We start from the raw sequence: 19,509 nt of genomic DNA, 5'->3' as shown, positions 1-19,509 counted from the left end.
TTCTTCTTTTAAGGAAATCTTTAATGTTTTTCCTCTTTACAAAAGTTATGCATGCTTGTTGTCAAAAATGAAAGGGAAATAAATTAAGTAGAGTGACTCTCTATCCAAGAACAAGGTTTCCCTCTCTCTCCCCCATTAAGTTTCCTTTTGTGGCCCTCAGTGGAGATCCATGTAGGCCCTCCATTATAATTAAGTGTACTCCTAGAAAAGTCTACTTTTCTTGATGGTGTTGGCAATGGGGTGTATTCTAATTGGTTGTTGGTGTAAAACAAAATATTTGTTTTTGAATGTTTTTAACTGGTCATCATTCCTAATTTAAAATGGAATAAAATGAAAAAAGTCTGTTTTCATGTGAAGACTGCCATATTAATCTCTCTGGGTTTTCCACCAGGGTAAATCTGACAACACCTGATTCAGTTCGGCATTAATCTTGAGAGTTTTCTACATCCTTCTCACTGGGATTTTCCTTCACTATGGACACTCTGATGCTGATTAAGCTGGAAGCTAAACCTGAAGGCTTTGCCACACACATTACACACAAAGGGTTTCTTCCAAGTGTGGACAGTCTGATGTATAATGCAGTCAGAACTATAGCTGAAGCCTTTGCCACACTCCACACACCTGAAGGGTTTCTCTCCAGTGTGACTTCTCTGATGCCGAATTAAATGGGCGTTAACATGGAAAGCTTTTCCACACTCCTTACATTGAAAGGGTTTCTCTCCAGTATGGATCCTCTGATGTACAATATAGTCAGAACTACAGCTAAATGCTTTCTCACATTCCATACATTTGAAAGGCTTCTCCCCAGTGTGTATTCTCTGATGCCTAGTTAGTTTGGCATTGATACTGAAGGCTTTCCCACATTCCTGACATTGATAAGGTTTTTCTCCAGTATGGATTCGGTGATGATCAAGTAGGTTTCTTTTAGATGTGAAACATTTCCCACACTCATTACATTCAAAGGGTTTCTCCCCAGTGTGAATCCTCTGATGCTGCATTAGTTTAGCATTGACACTGAAGGCCTTTCCACACTCATTGCACTCATAGGGCTTCTCTCCAGTGTGGATTCGCAGATGCTGCCGAAGCTGGGAACTACACCTGAAGGCTTTTCCACATTCATTGCATTTGTAGGGCTTCTCACCTGTGTGGATTCTCTGGTGCTGGATTAACTTCCCTTTGATACTAAAGGCTTTTCCACATTCAGTACACTCATAGGGCTTCTCACCTGTGTGGGTTCTCTGATGCTGAATGAGTTTTGCATTATTACTGAAGGCTTTCCCACACTCTTTACACTGACAGGGTTTCTCTCCAGTGTGGATGCTCTGATGCTGCCTAAGCTGGGAACTGCACCTGAAGCCTTTCCCACACTCATTACATTCATAAGGTTTCTCTCCAGTGTGGATTCTTTGGTGCTGAATTAATTTTGCATTAACATTGAAAGCTTTCCCACAATCATTACACTCATAAGGTTTCTCCCCAGTATGAACTCTCTGATGTGTGATATACGCAGAACTGCAGCTGAAGCCATTTCCACACTCCTTGCACTGGTAGGGCTTCTCTCCTGTATGGATTCTCTGATGCCTGCTTAGACTCCCATTAACACTGAAGGCTTTCCCACACACCTGACACTGATAGGGCTTCTCCCCACTGTGGACTGTCTGATGGGTGATGTAATGGGAACTATAACTGAAGCTTTTCCCACACTCCACACATTTGAAGGGTTTCTCCCCACTATGAAGTCTTTGATGCCAAATTAATTTTGCCTTAATGCTAAAGGCTTTGCTGCACTCCTTACACTGGTAGGGCTTCTCCCTAGTGAAGCTGTCTTGATGATTAAGTTGAGAGTTATACTTAAAGTTTTCCACTAATTCTTCACATTCAAAAGGTCTTTCTCTAAAATTACTTATTTCATGATAAGTAAGTTTTGTGTCAAAGTTCAAGGCTTTCTTCAATCCCATACATGTAGGGGGTTCCTCTCCAGTGGAGAGGATGGTAGGGCACTGGTTCAAGTTTGGACTCTGATTAAACAAACACTCCTCCATGGGGTCTGTGTTGTATTTCACTGTTCCATCAATAATATTGCTGTTCTCTTTCTTCATACTTCCTACTAGGTGGACTTCCTGCTGTTGTTTTTCTACAATATAGGCTTCTGAGAAGTCTATTTCCTGGAAAGAGTTCTCCTGGAGTACAAATGATGCATTATATTTTTCTTTGTATAGTTCCTTTGTTATATCATTGTCAGTCTGGATATCAATATCTACTATAAAAGAAACAGAAAACAAAATGTCATATAAGAACCATGTTAGAAAAAAAGAACTGTACTAGAAAGAATAAAGGATCACAATACTCAAAGGGGTCTTTAAAATTTAGGTCAAAGAATCTAAGGTTCATCCATAAGGTAGAATAATATGTAGCTGGCAAGAAAATGAAATAAACACATATATGCTGACAGGAAAAGATGCCCAAAGTATACTGTTAAATGGGAAAACAAGTTGAGAAATGGTATGTAGAGTAGATTCCATTTGTGTAAAGGAAAATTAAAAGGACTGACATAGACATAGATATGTATAGATATAGATATAGATATAGATATTTGTATGTGCCTAGAAAACTTCTGAAAGAAGACACAAGAAACTGAGCAAACTGACACTGAAAGCTTGGTAGGTCCCCCCACCTCCACCCCCAACACACACATTTTATATACTTTGTGCTATTCTGGGCATGTGCCAATATTATAAATTTGAAAGTAATGATTTTAAAAGATCACCTGTCTCTAAATCAATGACCAATAACATGACGGTTGAAAGAGACGGGAGTGGAACAACATTCTAGGTCTTATCCACCAAATGAGCATTCTTTCCATCACACCATACTTCACTACACTCTGCAGTTTCTCCTCAGTTCCCCCTATGTCATTGAGCCCTTTGTCAATAAAAATGGAAATAACTTAAGAAGGAAAAGGCACAGGATCCAACATGTGGCAATACTAGGGATGGCAAGTGTTAGCGATACCAAGAAGCAAAAAGGAAAGAAGTTTGTTTCTTTCCTTAGAACTTAAAACTCTAGGCTTTCCAAAGTTCCTCCTTCAACTTCTTTTTTCTCTGCTTCAGAAAGGCTCTGTTTAGGTCCACTATTGATCCCTTTAACCCCATTCTTTCCCACCCCCCCCAGAACACTGCTGCATGCTCCTTGCCTATCTTTTTACTTCTTTACTCAATCCTAAAATTGGTCATTCCATACAATTCTTTCTATAAACTCATTCATCTTTCTATAATCCCTATAGTCCCAACAGAGCTACATTTGATCTCTGCATTTGTTCCCAAATTTCTCAAAAGTGGGCCCAAAATGCTGTCTCTTATTTTTTATCTCTCATCTCTCCTCAACCACATCTAATATGCCCCCTGCCCCAGTATGTTATTAAAATCACCCTCAGTAGACCCAAATGACCTGAATCTCCCTAACAAATATTTTTGAAATACTATTGATTTCCCCAATTATAAAAATAATATCCATCTGTATCATCATAAATTTACAAAAAAGAAAATTCAAATGACCTGAAATACAACCACCTAACAATAACTACTGCTGACCTTCTGAGGTATCTCTTCCCCAATGTTTTTCCTTCCAATCATTTTTCCCAAAACATTCTTTTTCAAAAATGAAGTTTTTCTTCTGTCATATTAATAATGATAGTTTTCCAATGTTTTTAAATATTCTGTAAAAATATTTTTTAATTGCTAAATAGTACTCCTTCTTGCACAGGTACCTTATTTTTCCCCAGTTTTATTGAGAAATAATTGACATACATCACTGTATAAGTTTAAGGCACACTGCATGGTGGTTTGATTTACATATATAGTGAAATGATTACCACAATGGGTTCAGCTAACATCCATCTTCACATACAAATAAAATAAAAAAATAAAGGAGCCCTGGCTGGTGTGGCTCGGTGGAATGAGTGCAAGCTGAAGGGTCACCAGTTTGATTCCCTGGTCAGGGCACATGCCTGGGTTGCGGCTCAGATCCTCAGCTGGGTGCATGCAAGAGGCAACTGATCAATGTATCTCTTGCACATTCTGTTTCTCTCCCTCCCTTCCCCCCTCTCTAAAAATAAATAAATAAATAATCTTTTTTTAAAAAGAGGGAAAAAATGTTCTCCTTGTGATGAGAACTCCCTCACAAGGACTTAGTCTCCCAGGATTGACTCTCTTGACAACTTTATTATATATCATATAGCAATGGTAGGTAGTTATCATGTTGTACATTGCATCTCTAATACTCGTAACTAGAAGTTTGTATCTTTTGAGAGGTACCCTAATTTAACCAGTCTATGTGAAAATTCAGGTTATTCCCATTATTTAATTACATAAAATTATAATGAAATTTCATGCACATGCATCTTTATCCATATCTTGATTAATTTATTAGGATATAGCCCTAAAAGGGACTATCCAGTTTATCAAGTACAAATTTTTGAAGGGCTCTTGGTATGTATTGCTAAAGTACTCTCTAAAAAAACTACCAACTCTCATTCTCCTCCAGAAGTCTATTTCTGTTTTGCTGTGCTCTCACCATGACTTATAATTTAGTTGTTTTCAATATATAGATGAAACATCTCATTTTAATTTGTATTTCATTGATTTCTGCTGAAGGTCAACATTTTTTCACATTGATTAAAATATGTGCTTCTTATGTGGATGAACCACTTACATCCTTTGCCAATTTTCTATACCGGTGGCCTATTTACCAAATCCTGTTGTGTGGCACATGTTACTGACTACTGGTTGATTAAATATCTGCTCTCCCTTTCTTCCTTACTAGCACATCCCCTATTTTTTTATGAGGTAGCAATAAAAATTACAGCTAAAAACTGTGTTTTCCACCCTCTCTTGCAGTGTAGATGGCCATTTCCTCATTCTAACAAATAAGATTTAAACAGAAATCACTAGATGGGGCTTCTGAAAAAGTGTTTGTTTTTATTAAAGAAAGTCAACTTTGCTGACATGGGCCCTGTACCCGGCACCCTCCCATTCTGCCTGCCCAAAACCCATCTGAGTCATCGCCCCACTAAACCTACACACACTAACTATACCGTGTTTCTATCTTCAGCTAAGATCATGATGGGTTGTTCAAAAACTTCAGGACTATCTGCTGCCTACAAAATGAAATCCAGATTCCCTTGATTAAGGATCTCCACAATATCATCTTTTTTCTCCCTCTGTATGCCAACCACTTCAAATTCTCCATGTCCAAAATATGTCTTTGTTGGTCAGAGATCATCTGGCAGAATGACAGGAACAAAAATCCCTCAAAACATCTTTTTTATTTTTTACATATTTATTTATTTTTAGAGAGGGGGCGGGAAGGAGAAAGAGAGGGAGAGAAACATCAATGTGTGGTTTCCTCTCATGCACCCTGTTCTGGGAACCTGGCCCACAACCCAGGCATGTGCCCTAACTGGGAATTGAACCTGTGAACCCCTGGTTCACAGGCCGGACTCAATCCAGTGAGCCACACCAGCCAGGGCTGACCAAAGTGTCACAGGTTTGATTCCCAGTCAGGGCACATGCCTGGGTTGCAGGTCATGGCCCCCAGCAACCGCACATTGATGTTTCTCTCTCTCTCTCTCTCCCCCAACTTCCCTCTCTAAAAATAAATAAAACCTTAAAAAAATAAATAAAAGGACAATGTGTAAATGTGTTTTAAAATAAATAAATAAATAAAAAAGGATGATTCATTGAAGGGCTGTAAGAGAATCTTATGGACCCCCAAAGTAGGAAGTAAAGCTGCCACACGGGAAACGGGAGGTCATCTGGCAGCTACTCTGCTTGAGCCAATGAGAACCTCACTACTTCAAGTGTGGTGTGGGAATCCAAAGCGTTGGTATCACCTGGAAACTTAACACAAATGCAGAATCTTAGCCCTACACCAGATCACTGAATAACAATCTGCATATTTGTAAGACTCCCAGGTAATTCACTTGCACATGGTTTGAGAAGCACTGAATTGAGGGCACTCCCTCCCTTCTGCCTCATTCCCTACAGCTTACTATATAAACCTGTCTCCTCCAAAACACCAAGAATAATAAAAATGAATATATTATCAAGCACACACTATAAACCACACACGACATGTTATCTCATTTATCCTCAACCTGTTAAGACCAGCACTAATAACCTAGTTTTATTATTATTCCACGTTCACAGATGAGAACCTTGATTCTCAGACAACTAAATAACTGACCTACTTACAGTTACACAACTAGAAAGTAGCATGGTTGGGAATGAACCTCACAAAGTCTGCTCCGAAAACTGTACTTTTAACCAGCAGGTTATTATGCCATTTTGCGTAAAAAGACTGTTGTTTCTGTATCCTCTGCATTAAATAGACAATGATTAGAGAAAAGTCAAGAATGCCCACCCAAATTACTGAATCCATTCATTTTGTTCTGAGCAAGGCAGAATTCCAAAATTAGGATTCCAAAGAGTTAAAATGAGGCATGTGAAAAATGAGCTATTCTTAGAATTAGAAAGAGCAAATTGTGAAAATAGTCAGAAAAGGTCTCAATTGAACCTATCTCTATAAATCATCGAAATTTATTTAAATTTTACTCTGTATACCTTGGCCAATTAAATGTGGCATGCTTAAATGTTGCTAACATATTAACTCATGCTTACATGTTAACTCTTTCTTCCTAAAGAGTTAAACTTTCCAGCATAATGGGCAACATGTGCCTCCCTTACCTGTCCAGAGGCCTGGAGGGTCTGAGCCTACTCCAGCGGCCAGCAGAGATGGGATCCCCAGCTCACCTCCTCCTTCTAGTTGTGAGATCACAGCAGGTTTGAGAATTGGAAATCCTGTTTTGGGGGCAAGGAGACAGGGGAGGAGGGTGAATTATCTCCCATGGATGAGTTCCTCGGCCTCTTCTCAGACTGTCTCTGCAATGGAGAGGGAAGGTAAGAGCCCCAGGGTGTCCATGCCTAAGGACTGGTGGTGGTGGAGGGGAGGGGTTCTTATAAGGTATATTGGGGGGGGGTCTTGGGAAAGGCCCAGACTGTGGGCCCAAGAGACTTCATGCTTCATGGTGAACAAACAGGGAGAATCTGTGCAAAGAAATGCCATTTTTTGAGCTTGGCCCGAGATATTCAGAGTACACTGACATCCTTGGAAAGACCTAAGATGCAGGCAGGGTGAGGGGGAACCTAACACTGTGAAACAAGAAGTTACTTTTTCCACACTGTGTCCAACACATAAAAAAAAAAAAAAAAGCATACTAGTCCCAGCAAAGTCCTACATTGACTGCAAAAAGGCTCAGGGTTTGCTATTCCCAGCAACCCCTGAGTCTAGGGGATTAGGAACTCAAGCTCTGGGGTTCCCACTCAGTAAAGGATTACTGGAGACCCCATCTATAACATGTAGGGGAAAAAGAAGTCAGGAAACCCCAAGAGCCAGAATCTGGGTCCAGGGGAAGAAGCCTTACCCAGGGAGGCCACATTCCCATAATTCTCCAGCATCACATCCCTGTACAGGGCCCTCTGTGCAGGGGACAGGCCATCCCACTCCGTTGGGGTGAAGTACACAGCCACATCCTCGAAGGTCACCAACTTCTGAAACAACAGGTTCCTGCTGCCCTAGGGCCAATTCCATGGCTCAGGCCCTAAGTGAGGGGCAGAGGGCAGTATAAGGGCTTGGGGAGGGAGCTTGTGAAGAGCATGAAATTAATAACAAGGCGAAAGATTTGAGAAAAACACCTGGAAAGTACACCAGGGAATATCTGACTTCTCTCATGGCAAAGAAACCTCATGTCATTTTTATACTTATAAAAAATACAGTAACATAACCATCCCCTCACTGGTGAATACAGCTCAGGACTGAACTGAGCATTCCTACTTCATCTCGAGATCGTGGCTTCTTCATTCTGCTCCTTGTGCCTAATGTCAGCCTTGTGCTGCTCCCCACACCTTGCCCTCACCCGCAAACCTTGAGCCACCCGCAAGGAACGGCCACATCTTCTATCTCATCCGGCCCCATGTGCAGCCTGATTCCCATCACCAACTTTCTCATCATCAGCCTCTGCTTCAGAACCTCCAGCGGAGGAAGCTCAGTGTTGCCCAGACTGGCTTGGAGACCAAGGGTCAAGGGGTGGAGGCACAAGCCCATTCTGCTTCCAGACAGGTCTTACTGAAGACCCGACATTTTCTGTTATCCTCTCCCCATCCTTTCCAATTTCACCCAAGAATTCGGGTTCTCCTCTGGCTGCTCTCTGCCCCACTCAGCCTTCTCTAACAACCTCGAGGACACACTGGCAGGGACTTGCCCTCAACTCCTTTCTGCCAGGATCTGTCTTGCTTAACTCTACCAACCTCTACCCAGCAACAAATCTAGTCCAACTTCTGGGTTTTTCTATGTCACTCACTGTGTGACCGTGGACAGGTCAAACAACTTGTCTGCACAAAACCAGATGCCTTCACTGCCCACTGCCACCACCCTTTACCCAGGTAAATGAATTCACAACACACCTGGTGCCATCCACCACTATCTGTGCAGGAATCCTCAGCTAGAACCCTGCGGAGTCACTCTGATCTCCTCCCTCTTCCTCACCCCCATCTCCTAACTCTGACTCTAGGTCCTAAAGGCTTCTATCTGCAGGATTACTTGAATTACATGCCCCCTCTTTAATAAGTGCTTCTCTTGAGGAAGCCCACATTGCCTGGACCACTGGAATCCTTTCTGAAGTTATCACCCTGCATTTGAATCTCCCTGAAAGTCATTCCCTACACAGCCATCACAGATCTAACAGTTAACATCACTGGTTCCATATGCAACATAAGGCTGGGCTGTTAAGAATCACACAGTGGGCCCTAGCTAGGTAGCTCAGTTGATTAGAGCATCATTCAGATATGCCAAGGTTGTGGGTTCAATCCCTGGTCAGGACACCTACAAGAATCAGGCAATGAATGCATTAAGTAAGTGGAACAACAAATCGATGTTTCTCTCTCTCTCTCTTTCAAATCAATTTAAAAAAAAAAACTAAGATTCACACAAGGACTGTGTGATCTTGGGCAAGTCACTCTATCTCCCTTTGCCTTTGTGTCTGTCATGGTGTAATGAGCCCAACATAGCACTTATCTCAGAGGGCAGGTATCAGGAATGAGTGATCCATGCAAAGTACTTAGTATGGTGCCTGCAGCATAGGAAGCCTCAAACGATGTTACTAGTTACTGTGACTATGATTATTCCCAACCTGCCATCCATGGAGTTCCATGGATGAGCTTCAGGGGTCCATGAAGTCCCTGAAATTGTATGAGAAATTTGGTTCGCGTGTATATTTTTCTGGGGTAGAGGGTCCAGAGCTCTTACCGGATACCTAAAGTTTGAGTCAGTGCACCCCAAGCCCTGAAAGCCTCTCAGGACACAGTGAGACCTCGTGGCCCACTGGGCTTCCAGTTTTTTTCCTCCCTTGACCCTACTCCCTTCATCTTCCCCTGAATTAGAAGCACAGCTATCCTTTACATTGATCTGGCTCCTCTTCACCTACACCCCAGTCCCTGGGAATCCCAGTCCTCTGCTACTTCCTCTGCTCACACACATACATAGAGCATCCTACGTGGTCAGCATCCACATCTCCTACTCCCTAGAGCCCTCTGCTGGGCAAGCCCTTCTACCAGAGGAACAAAGAACCTCACTGTGTTCAAGACTACACCTCTGCCTTCGCGCACGCTCTCCTGCTGTTTCCATCCCTTCACACCACCACTCTTTCCACAAGTTCCAGTCTGGCAGACATAAGCATAGAGGTCCTCTCCAGCTTGCTTTCTCCATTTCTTTGATTTGAAACTGCTCAGAGGAAGACCTGAAGAATCCACAGCTCACCTGGGGCCAGGCTGTCAGGAGCACGGCTGCCATAGCTTGGTCTCCCCCTCTGAGAAGGGCTGGAGCTAAGAGAAACACAGAGAGAGGCAGGTGTGAGGCAAGCCACCGCAATCAGGAACGGAAGATCTGAGATGCAGGCAGCCTGTGTCCAGACACGAGTGTGAGCAGGAGGGGCCTCAGGAAGAAGGGGGTGATCTGTTCACTCACTCAGTTCCCAGGACTCCTCCCAGCCATGACCCTGATGCTCACTACCAGGAACCCTAAGATTTTACAGTTCTGACATATATCATACACACAAAAGTATACCATAAAAATGTATGCGGAGCCCAAAGAATGCTAAAACAAATACTCGTGTGTCAGTGATTCAGCTCAAGAGACAAAACATTACCAAGATCTTTGACTTATTTCTCTTTTTCAAAACAACCGTCATCCTCGATTACACGGCAAGAGAAGGCAGGCTGGAGGGGCTGCAGCCCCAGCAGAGGCCTCAAAGTCAGGTCCGGGGAGGCGGCACCTGCGAAGGAACAGCTGCTTCCCCACATCCCGCCTGTTTCCTTACAGAGCTCAGTGTCCTCAAGTCCTAATGTCTCTGGAGACCTTGTGAGGTCAGCCTCCTCATGACCCAGACTTACCTTGAGGAAGCTGGGCCAGAAGTGAGGTACCAGGCTGCATCTTCATACTTTCCAGCCTTCTGAGAGCGCAGAAGCCAAGACCTCAGCTGCCTGAGAGGGAGGATCACTACGGGATCTAGGCCCCACGACCCTGAGCCCCTTGTTCGTAATGTTCCAAACATGTGGGCTGGTTAGTTTCTGATTTTCAAGATTTAAAAAAATTTTTTTAAATTTTAATTGTTGTTCAAGTACAGTTTTCTGCCTTTTACTCCCATCCCCACCCACCCACCTCTGCGTCTTCCCCACCTCCCTCCCATTTCCAAGATTTTCATTGATTCTAAAATCAGTCTTGAAATTTATACTCTCCTGAAATCTCATCTATGTCTTCCAGGATTTCAACTTGAGTGCAGTTGCAGAAAACACTGGTTTATGATTCTTTGTGTTCCCTTCATATCTAGAGCTACTTTGCTTTTCTCACTTCTTTTGAATGTATGTGCTTTCAGACATTTTCCTTGGTAAGTGTTATGGATTGAATGTGTGCGCCCTCCCCAAGTTAATATGCTAAAGCTCTAACCCCGATGTGACTATATTTAGAGATAAGACTGTCAAGGAGGTAATGAGGTTAAATGAGGTCATAAAGGTAGGGCCCTAATCTGATAGGTCATTTCCACGTGAGCACACGGCGAGAAGGCAGCCGTCTGAAACCCAAGGAGAGCTGTCACCGAGTCAAATCAGCCAGCATCTTCATCTGGGGCTCGGCCCTCCAGAGCTATAAGATACGTTTCTGTTGGCAAAGCCGCACAGTCGACAGCAGTTTGTTGTGGCATCCCAAACAGACTAATAGAGTAAGGCTGAGCAGTGGTTTATCTATTTTAATGTCGTTTCATTTTCAATGAACCAGCTTTTTTATTTATATATAACACTGCTCTTTTTTGTATTTGTTTTTAATTCATTAAGTTCTGTTTTCTCAGTTTGTTTCTTTAGCTCTGTAAGAGACAGCTTATGCACCACTCTGTTCCTTCTGTCTCACTCTTAGCCCAGCTCCAAAAGCTTAGTTTAGCTTTGTGCAGGTGCAACCTACCAATGCCTCTGTACGAATCTGCACCCCAGACGCCTGCTCCTGCCCTGGGGCTTCTCTGGGGTCCTGCATAAAACACTGCAGAAACTTGTGGACACTTGCTGATCCCTGATGTGCAGGAGAGTTCAGGTCCACGGTGCCACCCCTGAATGGGGGACAGAGACCAACGGATAAATGTTTTCCCCAATAGCCCCCCATGTGAGATTCCAAATCTGCAAGACAGAGCACCAGTCAGATGCAGAAGGGCCAAACTGACAGAGCACCCTTGTGTGGCTCTCCGTCCTCCTCTGTCACTCCCCTTGTCTTTCACTCTGCCCAGGACTACATTTCCAAATAAATTACCTGCACACAAATCTTTGTCATGTGTTCTGCTTTTGGAGTAAACTAGATTACAAAAGCCTTCTTTTCTAACTTCTTGAGGTTGCATGATTTATTTATTTTCATACTTTTCTACTTGGCAATTAAAACATATAAGGCCATATATTTTCCTCTGAATACACTAAAATTAACCACATTCCAGAGGTTTTATGTTTTAATTAATATTTTATAGCTAGTCAGCAATTGTGTCTTTCTCTGACCAAAGAATTGTTTAGGATAGTATGTTGTAAATTTCTTCTCTATTCATAATTTCTGGCTTTACTGCATGGGTTTAAATAGCCTAATATATTTACTCCTGCTTTAAAGATGTTTGAGGGTTTGTTTTTTTTTAATAGCTGAAGTGGCCACCTAAAAAGTCTGTAGATGCTTAAAAAGAAAACTTATTCTATGTTGGAAGAACATGTAATTCTATATGAATCTAATGAACCAACTCTACAGATTTTATTACATAGATTTTTCTCTGTACTCTGTGATTACTTTTACTTAAACTGAGATAGCCAGTAAAGAGTGAACTCTCGCAAAACACTAAGCCCATATGTATCATGGGCAAATCTTTTCAAATCTTGAAGAAATGAGTAATTCCAACACTATGTAAACTGTAGCAGAGAGGAGCCAAATGGGTTTTCCAGTCTTTTGATCATGCCAGTGTTAGATAGGACAAGGGTATCAAGGTCTGGGCAGTTCTTATTAGATGCTATTCTTGTCAAATGTTAAAATGTAGCACAGCATTTTGCAGATGCAGCTGTAGCCACTTGAGCTTGTCCACCCAGGATGCGCTTGACCACCCAACCCAAGAGTTTAGTCAACTGTAGGAAGGAAGAAAGGAAGGGAGGGAGGGAGGAAGAAGGGAAGAACGAGTGAATCAACATACAGTTAACCAAATCCAGACAAATTTAGCCTACTGCAAAAGAAGAAATCAACATGTAATTGACCAAACAGTGTACATAAGCAATGGCTAGGCCTCTCTTCCAGGGAAACAGCTTTGGATGTGAATCTGTCTCGTTTACTTGCTGCAAGTAGATGAAACTACCTAATAACCACCACATCTCATTCCTGAATAGAACACCCTACCCACAAACCTCTTGAGTTGGGTAACACCAGCACAATACAGATATTAAACCACAGACAAGCCTCATTTATGAATATTGATGCAAATAATCCTAAATAATAAGAAATAGACTCCAGTAACCCATTAAAATGATGTACCATGCATAAGAGGGATCATCTCATGAGAACGCAAGCAATTTTTTGTGTAATGACAATAAAAAAGAAGTATAAGAAAATGTGCCTCTGGTCAATATTAAGATACAAATTGGTGTACTTTTCCACATTAATAAATCAAAGCAAGATAAACATACTCTTCATCTAATAGATGCCAAAAGGTGTTTGATAAAATTCAACATTCGGCCCTGCCTGGTGTGGCTCAGTGGATTGAGCACTGGCCTGCAAACCAAAGGGATGCTAGTTCAATTCCCAGTCAGGGCACATGTCTGGGTTGTGGGCCAGGTCCCCAGCAGGGCGCGCACACGTACACACGAAGCAACCACACAATGATGTTTCTCTCCCTCCCTTCCTTTCTCTAAAAGTAAATAAATAAAATCTTTAAAAAAATTAAACATTCATGCCTAAATTTAAAAACTTATACCCTAGAGAAACTCTGTATGCAGGAGATACATACAGAATTATTCATCATCAGCAGTATTTTAATCGCTAAAAACTGGAAGCAACTCACACTCATATGTCCACTGAGAATACATAAACAAGTTGTCATATAGTTTTTAGCAATGGAACATTATCAAGCAGCAAAAATGAATGACTCAGTTACACAGAACATGGACGAATTTAGGAACACAATACTGAGTTACACAAGTCCATATGATGACAAGCACTATGTCATTTTCATAAAGCTCAAAAGCAAACTAAACACATTATTTACGTATACACGTATATGTGATAAAATTATTTGTAAAAACAGGTAAGGCTCTATTAGCACAAAATTCAAGACAGCTGTTACCTCCAGGGGTGGTAAGCCGGGAGCCGGGCTGGGGAGGAGCACAGACAAATGCAGTAGTACCAGTCATGTTCTTCTTAATGGGGTGGTGTGTTCCTGGTGCTCAATTCTACTATGATGCTGCTTAACAGACATACTAGATCTAGTCTTGTGTATATGGGAGTGGCATTTTTAAAAAATACAGTCACCTCTATGATGTAGAGTAATTTCCAGAGTATATTGTTAAATTTTTTTAAAAAATAAAGTGCAAAAGGTAATGTGCTCTCTTTTGTTTAATGACAACAAAAAGGAAGTATAAGAAAATGTGCTCTGGTCATTTATACAAAAAGAAAGGGAAGAATAAACCAAAACCTAAGGAGACTGGTTGTGCCAAGTGTGGGTGGGATGTGGGAGAAAGGAGCCCTGGAATGGGGGCAGGATGGAAGGAAACTGGGGAGAAGGGGGTGGGGTGGGGTAACACTTCTCTGAATGTATCTGACTTTCACAAACATAGTAATGTTTCACATACCCAAACAAATAAATATACATACATACATATATAAAATCAACCAACTAGGAATGAGACGGGGGTAACGACCCAAAAAAGACACACAAACAGCAAATGAGCCTAACTGTCCTACAACTGGATCACATAACCACACTGAAGTGTTAGGAAATAAAAGAACTAAGTAACTTAGGAAAACAGTATTTTAACTAAATACTGTGAGGCTATAAAGACCTGTACTCAAATGCTGTCCTCTAGTTAGTGATCATGCAAAAAATAAATAAATAAATAAAACGTAATAAACATTGCTAAGAGAGTCACTTAAAATAGAGCCCAGAGGCTCTTAAGGAAGTGGAGCCTATGCACATTTTGTGCCTGTTTTCAGAGCTGCTCTTACGTAGCCAACCATGTTGCTAAACCAAAACCCAAAACCAAGACCTGTTGCTAAACTCAGCTCAAGGCAGAGCCATAAAATGCTGGAACCATAAACGTCTTAGGAATCTATGTGGACACATACGGACTTTTACTTCCTTCCTTGGTAGTTTTCACCTCCCTCACTTCCATATTAGAATTAGCCAAACCCTGTTAACCTAGCCAGCAATCCTTCAATTGCATGAAAGAACTACATTTTGTGGTTGTCGTCTTTATAAACCCTGCCTTTCTTCGTTCTCTCCAGAACTTAGTTTGGATAGTTACCTGAATCCTCATCTCTTGGATTTGAGTCCTTTAAGACCCCAAATAAACTTTTGTTTTATAGCCTCGGGTCTTTATTGGTCGACACTAGTAAATCTGCCAGTTATGAGGATATGAATTAGCAATTCTGGGATGACTGTATGTGTATTCTAGGGCTCAGCAATCAGTAATTACATGGTGCAAGCATTCCCAGGTCATTGTCATCCCACAGCTCGGGAGTAGGGCCCAGTCACCTTTCGGAACTGACACCGCGCCAGATGACAACGCCTTCCACAAGCCCGTTTCTTCTGCTCTCAGGTGGATGGGAGATGCCCTGCCTTTTCAGCTCTTCCACTGGGCCTTGATTCATGTCCCTGTGTCAGGAACCAGAGAGCATACAATCTCAACCTGGTAAAAGCCCCTGCACGACCTCCACATGTTAAAAGACTCTATCACCTCAGGCCGTTTCCCTCCAGCAAATATTCCACCCTCTGGCTGCTACAGCACATCTTCCCCAAAGCCACAGCATCTTTCCCAAGCTAAGTATTCGGGGCTTCGTGGATAGGACAGTAGCACAGGCTTCTCTTCCCAAGACACAGAACGTTTTCAGCCGCCGAGTTCAAGGCGGGAGTCGAGGAGGGGCCGCCGCCCTGCTCTCTCCTACAGGAGCAGGAGACGCAGCTCCAAACTGAGTGGAAGGGTATCCCTTACTGACCCAGAACCTCCGGGGTAGGGTACCGCCCCACCTTCCGTAGCCCCAAACTCACCCTCGCAGCGAGCGGCTCCGCGGCGCAGCCGGAAGTGCTTCTTGGGCAGCGTTGGAGCCTCTCTAGGAGCAGCGTCGCTCTCTCTCGGTGGTGCTCCGGCCCCGCCCCCTGCGCGCAAACCCCGGTGCCGCGAGTCCTTGCGTTCTTAGCTCTTTGCCGTGGATCTTGTTCAGGTTACCTTCGATCTTGAGGGTGGGCTAGGGAAGGCAAGATTCAGAAACCAGAGCTGGAGTCAACCCGCGCTGCATTCAACACTTGGGGTGGTGCGGGGAATCTGTACCTTAGTAAAGCTGCGGGTGCAACCAGATTTGGGAGTCCAAGGACTGGATCGGTGGTTTACATGGTATCAAACCCAAAGCCACTCTTTTTGTAACATATTTCCTAGTGACCATTTTATTCTCCTGTCGTCAAAATACATAATACTTAGAAGAGTATAGATAATATAAACCTACATTTTAAAAACTAATGCCTTAACTGTAATAAAAGAAATAAATGGGAAATAATTTGTAATTTATAACACGTATGTGTGGTGTATCTCTCTGTACCACGCCCCTCTCCTTTCTTGGAAAGTGGATAAAAGCTTTACTCTCTACTCTTTCTTCTCTTTGTGAATTCTTTTACAGCCCACATCACTGACCACCCTAACATTGTGGTGGCCAGTAGGGGGACATTCTTTATTTCTTCTTCTTCTCTGGCCTGAGACTTGCTACTAGCAGAGCAGTGGGCAGAGGAAGCTGGAGCTGGACTAACCCCCTAACCCTGTCTCCGTGAGGTTCAGAGAGAGGATTCTAAACCTCTCCATCTCTCCAGACTCTGGAGACAGCCTCCTCACCCACATTCACCTCCAGCAATAGGAGCTGGAGAAACAGCATAAAACAATGCCAGCAAGATCCTTGTTTATCACTGTGGTGCTTGCATGCTAGTGAAGGACAGTCAGGCTGGTGAAGAAGTTCAATGTGGGTAGAGATCATCTGTCCTTGGAGATACAGAAATGTCACCCTTGTGATATTATAAGGTTTTTTAGGGTGAATACAATGTCTCTTTTGGTCACACTGCATCCCTGGCACTTCAGCATGATAGGTCCTCAATAAAGTCTAGATTAATAAATGGAAAAAAGCCCATATTTCAATGTGTAAATATTTGGTCATGACTACTGGGGTAGGAGATGGAGGAGGTGGTCAGATACATTCCTTTTCACTTGGAATGTGCCTGAATGCTGCAGCTGCAATGCTGCGTCTCATGTTGGTGTTTCAAAAATCACAAGGTGGGGTCCAAAATGGTGAACACTTTTTTGTTAAAGTTTAAATGAAACACAGTACAATCTTGTCTTGATCATATTCCTGGAGAATCAGCATGTTTTGCACACTGTGCAAAAGAAGCACACTGTTTATCTGAAAAACAGGTTCCACATTCAGGGACTTTATGAGCAGTTTATACCCACAAGAATGTCCCAGAAGACGGGAATGTCTGTGGCAGCTGTTCAATAGGAGGGACCATCCTGGACATCGCAGGATTGCTGGCACTCCTGGTTTCCATCCACCACCACCAAACACTGCAATAAAAAGATACTCCCACAAAATCCTAAAAAGAGCCCTTGGGGATGGTGAATGGCACTACAAGCCACTGGATTGGACCACCGTTAGGGTCCTCCCCAACCCTGACAGTGCTGGCCTTTCTCATGCCAGCTCTGATCCCTCCCTGCACTGGAAGGCTGTGGGAGGGGCCCACGATCACCTTCCCAGCCTCTCAGCATCCCCGTTCTCCCCCTCTCTCAATGCTGCCCCTCTTGCAGACCGTTTTCTAAGCCTGCAATGCCCTTCCCTTCCATTCCTACCTTCTGTCTTGATTGTTACGTGGTCTCAGCTCAAATCCTACTTCCCTTAGAAAGCAAGCTTCCCTGACCACCCCAGTGTAAGGGAGGTCCACCAGTTATGAGGCATCACAGCACTCTATTTCTCAGTGCTTACACATTTGTGCTTATTTTTTTAAAAGATTTTATTTATTTATTTATTTTTAGAGAGGGGAAGGGAAGGAGAAAGAGAGGGAGGGATATCAATGTGTGGTTGCCTCTCATGCCCCCAACTGGAGACCCAGCCCGCAACCCAGGCATGTGCCCTGACTGGGAATCGAACCGGCAACCCTTTGGTTCACAGTCTGGTGCTCAATCCACTGAGCCACACCAGCCAGGGCCATTTGTGCTTATTTAATGGTGACAATTTATTTAACTATGTCTTCTCTGGTCACTGCAGGGAGCAGGGACTATATTGATATATCTATTAATATATCACACCCTACAATATATCTATTGTATCTTGTTCAACTCCATTATCCTCAGCTAAAGCACAAGGCCTGGCACAAAGAAGGCATGTAACAAATATTTGTTATTGACATAATCCAGCTCCCACTCCAGGGTCTTCCTGCTGCTTGGCTCTAAGACTTCTGCCAGAATCATCCCTCTCAGTGCCCATTGCCTTCAAATCAGATCTCTGGAAAGCTGGCCTGAGGGACTCTCATCTCACCTGGTGCCAGGCTTTTCGAGGCATGGCTGCCATCCCCTGGGCTCCCTCTCGGTGAAGGGCAGGGACTGAGGGAAGAAGCAAAAAGAACCACGAGTGAGCCTGGCCCAGTCAAGGGGTCTCCTTTAAACCAACGAGTTTGTCAATAATAGCAGCAATCATTTACTAAATGCCCACTAGGTAAGTGGTATTTAAATATTTTCTTTTTTAGATCCATACCATGGGTTCAGACCATTCCATGAAGTTATCAATGTAAGAAACATTCAAACCTGTAAAGAATTTTTATGAGTTTATTTGAGCCAAACTGACAATTGCCAGGAAACAAAATCTCAACAGATTGAGAAATGCTCTGGAGAATGGAAGTTTAGCACCTTATTTTATACATTACAATCAAAAGAGAATGTGTAAGGGGGTTACAAGAAATCCACTGGTGATAGGTTAGGGAGGTTGGAAAAAGCAAAGGGGGGGGGGACCTGTGGCATTGGATAAAAAGTAAATGAAAAACACTTTTACGAAGGTGGGTACAGGATAGTTAATAGCTGACAATAACATAACAATAACACTGAGGGGATTAGTGGTCTCTGCATGGTGAGATGCCTGTGCTTTGAGGGGTCCAGAAAAAGGAAATCTGACATTCTGAAGGTATGTTATCTTAGATGCAAAAAGACCACAGGCTCAGTTAGGGTAAAGACTGACTTTTGTTGGGAAAAACTACTGGCCTGGGACATGACTACCCAACACGACTCACTTTTAGTTAGGAAGCTTCAATTTCAGACCATCCCATGTGGTCACTTTAGGCCTCTGAGTTTGTAAGGCTGCCATGCAGGCCTCCCCGGAACGTCTCAGGTTTTGCACGTGGCCCCTTTTCTTCCACAAAGTTTAAGTTAGGAGGAAAGATTCCGAGAGGTGCCTTCTGGCACCAGAGCATGTACCCCCCGACAGCGAACAACACGGTCTGTCCTGGGCTGGACATGAACACAGGGCGAACTTGAGTACACGCAGAGCAAAAGATGCCAAAAAACTAGAAGCAAAACCTAACGAGGGGAAACCCAGACTTCATTTTTAAAAACATAATTTTACTGGGAAACTAAAAGATTAAAGAAAATAGAAACAAATACCAGA

At 42.9% G+C, this 19,509-nt stretch overlaps 1 protein-coding gene across 9 annotated transcripts; it reads right to left on the bottom strand.

Annotated features, from left to right (window-relative positions):
* ZNF23 (zinc finger protein 23) lies at window positions 1-16,063 on the bottom strand. Of its 9 annotated transcripts, none has more exons than XM_036012162.1 (6): window positions 15,872-16,063; window positions 15,359-15,478; window positions 9,871-9,935; window positions 7,481-7,607; window positions 6,744-6,857; window positions 1-2,260 (listed from the first exon to the last, which is right to left on the bottom strand). In XM_036012162.1, exons 3-6 carry the CDS (start codon window positions 9,901-9,903, stop codon window positions 453-455), a joined length of 2,082 nt encoding a protein of 693 aa, XP_035868055.1. In that variant the 5' UTR covers window positions 9,904-9,935; window positions 15,359-15,478; window positions 15,872-16,063; the 3' UTR covers window positions 1-452. The 9 variants fall into 9 exon arrangements, with proteins under 9 accessions (XP_035868055.1, XP_028357590.1, XP_028357589.1 ...); XM_028501789.2 differs by having other exon boundaries at window positions 7,481-7,657; window positions 15,872-15,902; XM_028501788.2 differs by lacking the exon at window positions 15,359-15,478 and adding an exon at window positions 10,503-10,592 and having other exon boundaries at window positions 15,872-15,888.
* Between the last annotated feature and the right edge of the window lie 3,446 nt (window positions 16,064-19,509).

This window comes from Phyllostomus discolor, chromosome 12, assembly GCF_004126475.2.
Source record: "Phyllostomus discolor isolate MPI-MPIP mPhyDis1 chromosome 12, mPhyDis1.pri.v3, whole genome shotgun sequence".
Lineage (NCBI taxonomy): Eukaryota > Metazoa > Chordata > Mammalia > Chiroptera > Phyllostomidae > Phyllostomus > Phyllostomus discolor.
This window is presented reverse-complemented; position numbering and strand designations above follow the sequence as displayed.

Coding starts and splice junctions, on each gene's coding strand:
- ZNF23 (XM_036012159.1), bottom strand. CDS start 14,018: ATGACTGGTACTACTGCATTTGTCTGTGCTCCTCCCCAGCCCGGCTCC. Junction 9,936..13,951: donor CCGGCTTACCACCCCTGGAG/GTAACAGCTGTC, acceptor TGTTTCTCTTAG/CTCCAGCCCTTCTCAGAGGG. Junction 7,608..9,870: donor TCCTGACAGCCTGGCCCCAG/GTGAGCTGTGGA, acceptor CTGTTGTTTCAG/AAGTTGGTGACCTTCGAGGA.